The sequence below is a fragment of the Cupressus sempervirens genome, chromosome 9 (genome assembly GCF_028749045.1).
Source record: "Cupressus sempervirens isolate cs-2001-9-10 chromosome 9, ASM2874904v1, whole genome shotgun sequence".
NCBI lineage: Eukaryota > Viridiplantae > Streptophyta > Pinopsida > Cupressales > Cupressaceae > Cupressus > Cupressus sempervirens.
Genome location: NC_143126.1, coordinates 614,356,566 through 614,367,001, shown reverse-complemented (window position 1 = coordinate 614,367,001; position 10,436 = coordinate 614,356,566). Strand labels below are relative to the sequence as shown.

At 35.3% G+C, this 10,436-nt stretch overlaps 1 protein-coding gene across 1 annotated transcript; it reads right to left on the bottom strand.

The window, feature by feature from the left end:
- Positions 1–8,809: 8,809 nt before the first annotated feature.
- Positions 8,810–9,458, bottom strand: LOC149540190 (uncharacterized). Its single transcript, XM_089802666.1, has 3 exons — positions 9,211–9,458; positions 8,955–9,066; positions 8,810–8,863 (listed from the first exon to the last, which is right to left on the bottom strand). The coding sequence occupies exons 1-3, from the start codon at positions 9,456–9,458 to the stop codon at positions 8,810–8,812; spliced, it is 414 nt and encodes a 137-aa protein (XP_089658792.1).
- Between the last annotated feature and the right edge of the window lie 978 nt (positions 9,459–10,436).

Below are 10,436 nucleotides of genomic sequence, written 5' to 3'. Positions count from 1 at the left end.
AATAGTCTTCCAATTCACTAATAAAATCAATCAAGTCTTTGGGAGTCAAAGTAACTAAGAAATTAGAAACCTCCATCTTATGCTTTAGCTTCAACTGAGATCAAGATCTAGCAAATTGACTAGCCCTAGTTCCAATAGGTCACTCCACATGATCAATTATGTCCTCACCACTAGATCCAAAAAATTCAAAATCTTCAACAACTTCCTTATAGCCATTAGTAGTACCCACATGCCTAGATACACCACTTAAAGCACTCAAAATTTAAGCAATCATGTCACTTTTCATCAATGCAATCTCAAATCTGAATTCTGCTTGAGATCCTTTCCTTCACAACATCACTAAGATCATCAATTGCCCTAGGGTCCAATATTCTTGGAGGCATCTTCCAATTTTTTTGCAAACCTAAAGCAATAGATACACCAATCTAGAAGATCAATTAGCTCCACAAGATCAACCTTTTCCAACCCAAGATCATGGTGGAAACTACCTCACCTTTGATGATTGGTTCACACACATAGGAACAACCTTCACTTTGATACCATCTAACGTAGTGCAAGGTAGAAGAAGAATCCCCAAAGGAGATGTCCTAGCCCCTAGCAGATAACCATAGAGCATAAACACAACACAATATACAAGATCTAATACCAAAAATAACTCTTTATTCATAAAAATAACTGATTACATACAATAGTCTGACTGGTTATGACCAAGTACAAATTAAGTAATAGTTCTGCAAGATCCCTCAACATCCATGCCTTGATCTCCCTCCACCCCTTCTTACTCTACTCTTTATTTGGTCTTCTATCTCTCCTATGCTCCCTCCCTCCTATCTCTAGGTAATTACTTTTCCTTGTACTTTATGGTGTAGGGTTTGGAGTAAATATACTATATAGGTTATAGGGTTTAAGATTAAAGATATTTTAGGTGATAGGCTATTTGTGAGAGCTTTACTCCATGAGTTTAATTTCTTAATAGAAATGTTGTTAGTACGACAGTAATTTTGTTAGTACTTCTCAATTTTTAGATTTTCAAGCTACTTTTTTTTATTAGTTGTTTAAAATTTATATTTTTAGAAATTATTAAAATAATCAAATTTATCACTCACTAAGGAATAATGCTTTTCATACTAGCTTCTTTATTCCTCAAACAAAACTAGAACTTTCCACTTTTTATTTATTGTAAAATGTTAAATAGAGAAAACATGAAAATTTATCATCTACTATTATTATCCTTAACATAGGCATTTGAAGTAATAGATTCAACAAATATTTTATGGTTATTGCTATTGGTGCAACATTTCAATAATAAACATGGTAAATATTTGTTGTTAATTTTTATAGTAGATAGTGAAAATGGAGTACAATACTGCAAGTATACTAGCCCTAGCCATGAAAACCTTGTCTGAAAGTGGAGTTTAAGACTTCACAATCTTTGTAGCGATGGATTGAATCGATAGACGTGTATGCAAATGTCAATTTTGAGAGTATAAAATTAAAGAACTATTAATGGACATACATTGATATCAGTATATTAATTAGATTATTTTTATATAATAACATTTGTTAATTAATAAAAATTTGAAAGTTGTTCTCATTAATTTCAAAATATTAACATGTAGCAGATTAATAAATGAAAAATAGTCATCTTCTTAAATATGTTTCAATATGATATATATTCATCTTTAAATAATTTTATTTATTGTGATGGATAAAACAATTGTTATTACTATATAAATTAATAAATTTAATAATTTCAAAGTATTAAAAAATAGCTTTAAAATAACTATCCAAAAAAGAATTCATCCATCAAGCTTTAAAGCTTTAAAATATATATTTTCTAATGACAAATATCCTAAAAATAAATCTAAAATTGTACTTGTTAAATATATACATTTATTTATTTTTAAATATTATATATTAATAAATTAATTAAAAGCAAAACTTATTATGAGATGATTTTTAAAATTCATATTTTTAGAAATTATTAAAAATTAAAATGAATCTGTATTAACTCCATTCTATGAGATGTCGCATCTTTAATGTACATACTATAAAATAGTTCTCATATTTGTATGTCTTTGGTTGTACTTATCATAATCTCCATTAAATATTTTATAATGGAACTGTCATTTTTGTTTCTATTTGAATCAATTTTATAGCTTGCAAGAAATGTTTTAGATACCAATTTAATTCAGAGAGAATCGTAATTAACCCATCCACTCTCATAAAAATATTTTTATTTTTCATTGTTTTCAATTCTTGTAAATCTATGCAACAAAAATAGAGTTAGTTTTTAAAAATTCAGCATACCTGGATTATTTGTTATCCCTTACTTTTAGAGAAGATTCTTATCATTTGAAGTGATTCTATTTAATTTTGTCCTTTAAGCTGAAAGAATATGTTATTATTTGTTTTTGGTAAGGTTTTTAAGGATATATATATATATATATATATATATATATATAGATAGATAGTTTTAATATTTGTTAAAAAGCAATTTTATATATATATATATATATATATATATATATATATATATATTAGTGTTGAACTTGTTTAAAATTTCTTATGTGATATTTTCTATGACTAGTTAGAAATGTATAATTTTGGCTTAAAAAATCAACTTCAATAATATTTTCCTTTTACTAATTTTTATTAAGTATTATATAGAAGATGATTTTAGTGATAATTCTTGATGTTAATGTTGGGTGTCTTTATGTTAATGTGTCATGGATGATAATATAAAATAGAATGATTTAGCCTATTGTATGCAAATTATTGTCTAAATTTTAGTTAATTGACTACCCTAATTATGATCTTTCACCCTTTTGGTGGCCTATGTGTTAGACCTTGTGTTTATAATCTATGCATGTCTTAGGTAAGATAAGAAAGGTACCATGATTGAGTGTTGGAGTCAATTTTTCATGTTGTATATTTTCAAATAGTTTGGTGTGCTTGTATATTACCAAAATATTCGATGAGAATATTATTAATGACATAAAACTTCTTCGCTATTCAAATCGTTTAGCAGTGTATAAAATCAATACTCCTATCGGCTAACCATTGCATGCACAAAAGCATGCAACTACTTGTATTATATTATTTAGGGTATAAGATTGATGGTGCACAATTTAGGGTACATGAGAGAGAGAGAGAGAGAGAGAGAGAGAGAGAGAGAGAGAGAGAGAGAGAGAGAGAGAGAGAGAGAGAGAGAGAGAGAGAGAGAGAGGTGGGGAAGAAGAAGAAGAGAGAGAGGGGGGGGGGGGGAGAATAGATAGGTTAAAAGATAAAGAATTCGAGGGTTAAAACATAGGGTGAGAGAAAGAGACAAAGAGACTGGGGTAGAGAGATTAGGTGGAGAGCGAGAGAGGGAGAGAGAGGGGGGAGAGAAGTGGGAAATGACTAATAGTTTAGGGATTATGGTTATATGCTTTTGGGTTTTGGGATTAGGGTTTAGTATTAGAGAGAGACATAGATAGAGATAGAGATAGAGATAGAGATAGAGATAGATAGAGACAAACAAAGATAGAGAAAAAGAGAGATAAAGAGAGGTAGATCTCTCTCTCTCTCTCTTCCACCCTTCCAAAACCTAAATCCTAAAACCCAAAATCCTATAACCATTAGCTCTAATATTTATAAACATATGTCTTAAAATTAAATCATTTCTCCCCCCCTCCCATCTCTCTACCTATCTTCTACCTCCCTCTTTTTTTTATAAACCATAAACCTTAAATTCTCTCTCTCTCTCTCTCTCTCTCTCTCTCTCTCTCTCTCTCTCTCTCTCTCTCTCTCTCTCTCTCTCTCTCTCTCTCTATGTTTTCCCCTCTCACGTTCTCCCTGTTTCCCTTTTCTCTATCTTATCCTCCTCTCTCCTCCTCTATCTCCTCCCCTGCTTTCATCTCCTTTATCCCACATGTCTCCCCCACCCCCTCCCTCTCTCCCTCTCCCTATAAACCTAAACCCTAATCATAAATCACTTCTCCCTCTCTCACTCTTTTCCTAGCTACCCCATCTTCCTCCCTCTCTCCTTTCTTTTCACCCTCTATCTCCCTAAACCCTAAACCCTGCCTAATCCCAAAATCCTAAACCAAATAACGATAAGCTCTAAACTTGATATTATCCCCTTAACCCTATAACCATATGCCCTAAACTCTAAATCATTTTTCTATTTTCTCTTCTCTTACTCACTTCTTGTTTCCCTTATATATCCCTCTTCCCTACCTCACCCCCCCCCCCCCCCCCCCCCCACCACCCAACCCTATCAACTACTCCCTAAAGCTTAAACTCTAAAAGTACAAACCCTAAACACTAAATCACTTCTCCATTTCCCTTCGCATATAGTGATATCTCTCTCTCTCAATAAATCCCATGTCTCTCCCTTGTAAACCCTACCAAACCATAAACCCTATAATCATAAGCTCTAAATTTTATACTAGTTGTGAAACCCTAAAACTGTTAGGAATAAGGTGTCTCAACCTTGTATAATTCCTATTCTTATTATTTGTTTTGTAAAATGTATTTCTTGCAAATAATGTTGATGTGTCAACATATTGAATTGTGTGTAAGGAGATCATGACTAAAACGGTTATGATGGATTCCTATGACACGTAAGAGCTATGTTAGGAAGATTCAATGACAGGTGAAGAAATGTGGCAACTAAAATATTTGAGTACTGTACACTCTACCCCAATAGTGGGGTTTGGGGCATCGGGTCGAAAATTTTTTTGGGGTTCCTATTTTCTCAAAGAATGGTAAAACCCTAATATGGTTTACCTTTTGGGAGTAGCTCTAAAGTGAAGTCATGTTATAAGCATTTTTTTTAGGGTTGCGAAGAGATGCGATGCGAAAAAGGTGTATTATTGGTACTATGAGTAGCTACTGGAGTCTTCTATTGTTGATGTTGAACTTGCATTGCAAGTGTATTGTAACCTCGTGTTGAAGATAATACATTGTGCAGGTTCTGAAGGGGTGGGGTTTTTTTACCGAAAGGGTTTTCCCCCACCGAAAAATCATTGTGTTATGTGTTCCTTTCTCTATCTATTTTATGTATGCATGGTTGGCTGCAATATTGTTGTTTACATGATATTGAATATGTAAGTGTAGAAGATTTTAATAGGATTTGCATCATACTTTCCTTATGAGATTAGTGTAGGAAGTTGTTTCTGCACCTGAGTTTCCTTACAAAAACCTATAACCATAAGCCCTAAACCTTAAATTATTTTTCTATTTCTCCCTTCTCCCTCTCTCTTTCTCTTTCTTTCAATCTTTTTATCGCTCCCTCACCCTCTCTTTCTACCATGTCCCTATTTCTCTTTCTATCTCTCCCCTTCCCCACTAGTTTTCCTCCAAATTTATTACTGCCTTCACCCCTTGGCTTATTATTTGAAAAGTAATCTCTTTTTGCTTTCTGTTTGAATTTTTCTACAATTTTTGTAGCATATTTGAAAGCACTTTCCAATGTTTCAATATTCAAGAATTCCATTTCATTTTGAATATATCTATGAATCCCACTATGAAATTTCAAAATTCAATGCTTCTCTAAATCTTCTATACCAAGTTTTGCAGAGAGTGCATGGAATGTATTGGTGTAATCTTGTATAGATTGATCCCTCTTTTGTTGAAGCAACTATCATTCTATATATTTATGTTCATATATATCTTTAGGCAAGTATGTTTCTTTTATGTATTCCATGAATTCTCTCAAATTGGGTTTGTTATCAAAGAGTATTCCTAACCCTTCTCCAGCTTCTCTTTCTTTATTCAATATTTTTGTTTCCCATGCCAGTTTGACATGAGTTTCAGCTTTCAAGAGGGTAAATGTTATTTTTTCCACATCGGAGAAATGATTCATAGAGAAGTATCGATCTAACTTCAATAATCAGTTATTAACAACATCAACATCAACTTTTCCTTCAAAATTTGGGATATCAAAATTTACGTGTTCTTTAATAGGGGTGCTTCCATGGAATGGTGCTATTGAACTAGGCAATTGTTGGGTCTTCAAAATTTTTGAAAACTTACTCATCATCTCTTCTCATTGCCTAGCCAAAGCCTCTTCCACCATTTTCTTCACATGGCCAATCTCACATGGACAATCCTAATCTTTGATAGGAAGTTCTTGTATTAGTTGGCATACATGAGCATTCCTGCTCTAATACCACTGATTTGATTTTAAGAAATGGGCTGAAACACAATATCTAGTGAGAATCAAATACCTACAATATCAATGTTCAATTTCTAGAAAAACTTGCAAAACCTCGAAAGAGTTGTATGCAAACCAAAAGTCATCATATTATTTGAAAATATAAGAATGTATACAATGATGGAACATCAAAAGTCACAATAGCCAAGAATTCAAAATGTATATGTGGCTATAATAAAAAATAACAATATTTAACTAAAACTATTCAAAAATAAGTGTTTAATTACCCCAACTTGTTGGGGTCATAACTTTTGACCTAGAGCTCAGAATGCAGAACTACTTACACCGTTGGAAAGAAGAACTAAAAATCTAATTTTAATCCCTAAAATAGCAAGCCTTTGGATGCCCAATTTTAAGGACTAATGAAATTTTTGACTTGAAATTTTGAGTAGAAGACCTCCAAAAAATCCAATTAAAAAGACCTAGAAAAAACTTTTTTTAAAATATGAACAAAATAGATTCAAACATATAATCTTCTGTATAATCTAGATCACCTTCCCCTCCCTTTCTTTCCCTAAAACCCAATCATCCACTAATCCTATGCCCTAAACTCTAAACCTTATATTTACAAGACCTATACCCTCTCACTCTCCTTTTCTTTCTCTCCATTGTCCTCACCTTTCCGCATCTCCCCTCCCCCACCCCCTTCTCTCTCCCTTATATCCTAACTCCAATGCCCATAAGCTCTAAATCATATATTAGTTCCTAAATCCTAAACCCTAAACTCTGAACCATATAACCATAAGTCCTAAACTCTCAATTATTTATTCCATTCTCCCTCTCCCTTTCTTTATACATCTCTCCCCCCTCCCCCAACTTATTTCTCCATCTCTTCACCATCTCCTTGTAGTTATGATAAATACATTATAATTATTAGATAACACATAAACACACATGTGATATGTGAAATGCAATAGTTTTTTTTTATCTAGACTTTGATTTTTACCCTATGCAGCACTGATGATCTCCCAAGGTGGGATGATCCTAGACTATGCCTATCTCCAAAGTTCCAAGATCAACACCTGCACACACCCTGGTCAACACAATCACAATATGAAATTGCACAACAAAAATGACTCAACACAATTTTGAACACAGTATCGTAGGGTAACAAGTTTCTTTATTGATTTGAACATATGGCCCCTAGCCTAGTCTACATCAATCTCAACTATGTTATTTATCACTATCCAAGTAATTCTCAAGTACTCTATACAAGTTCCCACCCCTAGATATGCATCCACTCTTAGAACACTAGCACACTCTACATGTACCTCACCTCCTCAGCAATTGTTCCTTATGTAGACTCCAAACCCCCAACACTTTGTGTCATTGGAACTTGTTGAGGCAACCCTAGCTCAAATTCAACCCAATCGACTTACAGGAATAAGACCCATGCCTCCTCCCTAGATGGGGACTCCAAGTCAATCTGCACTACTCACCACTTCACTAACACTATATTGCTCTCTTTATTGCTCTGCACTTCTGAACTCCTTGCTCATTGAATGTTGTTGTGTCCCTCCTTGGATTTCTCCACCATAACACTTCATCTTGTGAACAAAAGCAATCATTATAGAGTGCTCATCTTTGAATGCTTGGGTTACTCTTATTCACCCATATTAACTTTTAGTGTGAGGCTGACTCTGCATTAGAAATCAATCATACATTGGTCAACTTCCTTATGAACCATATCCTAACCCAGGAGCAACCCTTCCCCTTATGTGAATCATCCATCCCTTACATCCTCCCCCACTCTAAAGTAGGCAATGTCCTCAACGCCAACAACACTGACCATATGTTGCAGAGGTACCCAGCTCCAAGCTAGATGCTTAAAGAGGTAGGTTGGAGCTCATGTTCAAGAACTCCAAGACCTTGTCTTCATACTTCCACACGTTCTCAGCTCATTTCCAAGTTGCTTCCAACTTGGGCTAGCCCTGCCAATGAACTAATAATTCCTTCCACATTTTGTTACCATATCCCCGATCTCTAACAACAATCACCTCTTCCACCTCCAACCCTAGTCTATTCTTGAAAAATGTTGGTCTGCAAGCTGGAATGTTCCTACTATCGTCCTCCTTATCATGATGATATAGATGGAGCTAGCTAACATGGAACACATTGTGAACTCCCATGTGGGCTTACAACTTTAGCTTGTATGTCACCTTCTCGATCTTTTCAACAACTAAAAAATGACCCATCGAAATGATGACCCAACATTCACTCAATTCTTTGGGTTGTTTGAACTGAATCAAATCCATCTTCAAAAGGACCCTATCACCAACTTTGAAATCCACATTGCTCCTCCCTAAGTATGCATAGCACTTCATTCTTTATGTAGCCTTAACCAAGTTATACCTAGCAAGATCAACTTGGTCATGCCACTCCTACAACCTTTTCTTTGCATATGGACTATCTCCCATGTATCCACTCAACATTGTATGAGGAATCAATAGTTGTTGGCTTGTTCCCAACTCAAATAGTGAGAACTGAGTTGATGCACTCTTCAACATGTTGTAGTTGAACTGAGTTGAGTCATATAGCCCTAGCCAATTGGATTGGTTTGACCAAACAAAGTGCCTCAAACAATCTTACAGAATCCCATTGATCCTTTCAGTCTGCCCATCTATCTTTGGGTGATGACTCGTCGACATGAGAAACCTTGTCCTAATTAGTTTGAACAACTCTTTCCAGAAATTGCTGGTAAAATGGACATCCCGATCAGTAATGATACTCAATGGAACACTCCAATACTTACCACATTCTTGAAAAAGTAGTCAACAACATCCTCCGCCTTGCATGGTGCCTTGCATGCTACAAATGTTGCATACTTCAAGAATCTGTCAGCTACAACCATAATACTTGTATACCTATCCACATCAGGCAAACCAGTGATAAAATCCATACTTACACTTACCCATGGTCTTATTGGCATAGGTAGCAGCTGCAACAAGCCTCCTGGGGACTTTGTTACTGCCTTGTCCTGCTAACAAATGAGACAACTCCTGACGTACTCATCTATATCCTTTCTCATATTCTGCCAGTAGAACCCTCTTTCCAACAATGCAAGGGTCCTCTTCTGCTCTAGATGCCTTTCCCGAGGACTATCATGACAATCATGTAGGACTTCCTTCTTCACATTCTTCCACTTTGGAAGGTAGACACGATCCTGGGTAATGACCAATAACCCATCTTTGATATTGAACTTGCGAGTCCTACCCTCCAATGCTTGTTTGAATAATTGTACAGCCTGAGGATCCATTTGATACCCTTCTTTGATAGTCTCCAAGACCTCCTCAGATAGTGTCACTCGGCTAGCCCCCAGTTGAATCTCTCAATCCTCCTCCACTATAGCTAACAATCCCTTTCAACTTAAAGCATCTACCACCAATTTTTCTTTCCTAGATTGTACAGGATCTCAAAGTCAAACTCTGCTAGGAACTTTTTCCGCATGGCTTGCTTTGGTGTCAACTTGGCTTGAGTCTTGAAGTAAGTTGAGGAGATGTTGTCTATTTTCACAATGAAATACGTCCCCAAGAGATAATATCTCCATGTTCTGAGACAATGTATGATCCCTGTCATTTCCTTCTCATGGGAAGGGTAGTTCTTTTCCCTATCCTACAACTTCCTAGACTCATATTCAACTGGATGTCCATCTTACATCAACACTCACCCAACTACATAATCTGAAGCATCACTTTGGACTTCAAATGACTTTGTGAATCATGCAATGTTAACATAGGCGACAATGTGAGTTTCTCCCTTAGTCCCTCAAATGTTGTCTAACACTTATCTGACCACTTCCACTTTCTGTTCTTCTTCAAGAGATCTATCAAGGGGGCAACAAGCTTGGAATACCCCTCAAAAAACTTCCTGTAGTAGTTTGCCAAACCCAAAAATTGCCTCACTTCATGAACACTCTTCAAAGGCTCCCAATCCCTAATTGCTTGCAACTTCTTTGGTTCTAGATGTATTAGACCTTTACCAACTATGTGACCCAAGAAGTGCACCTCTTCTTGAGCAAAGGAACACTTTTCCTTCTCAACAAATAGTTTGTGCTCCTTGAGAAACTCAAATACCTCTACCAAATGTTGCTTGTGTTCCTCCATATTCTTGTTGTAGACTGAGATGTCATCTAAATACACCACCACAAACTTATTGAGTAGAGGACAAAACACATCATTCATGAGTGTGCAAAATGTTGTTGGTGCATTGCATAGCCCAAAGGGCATCACCATGA

Bases quoted from the DNA above. Each gene is read 5' to 3' on its own strand.
- LOC149540190 (XM_089802666.1), bottom strand. From the start codon at position 9,458: ATGGATCCTCAGGCTGTACAATTATTCAAACAAGCATTGGAGGGTAGG. The intron at 9,067-9,210 runs GTACGTCAGGAG...TGATGTGGATAG, and splicing joins ATGAGAAAGGATATAGATGA to GTATACAAGTATTATGGTTG. The intron at 8,864-8,954 runs GTAAGTATTGGA...CAAACTAATTAG, and splicing joins ACTACTTTTTCAAGAATGTG to GACAAGGTTTCTCATGTCGA.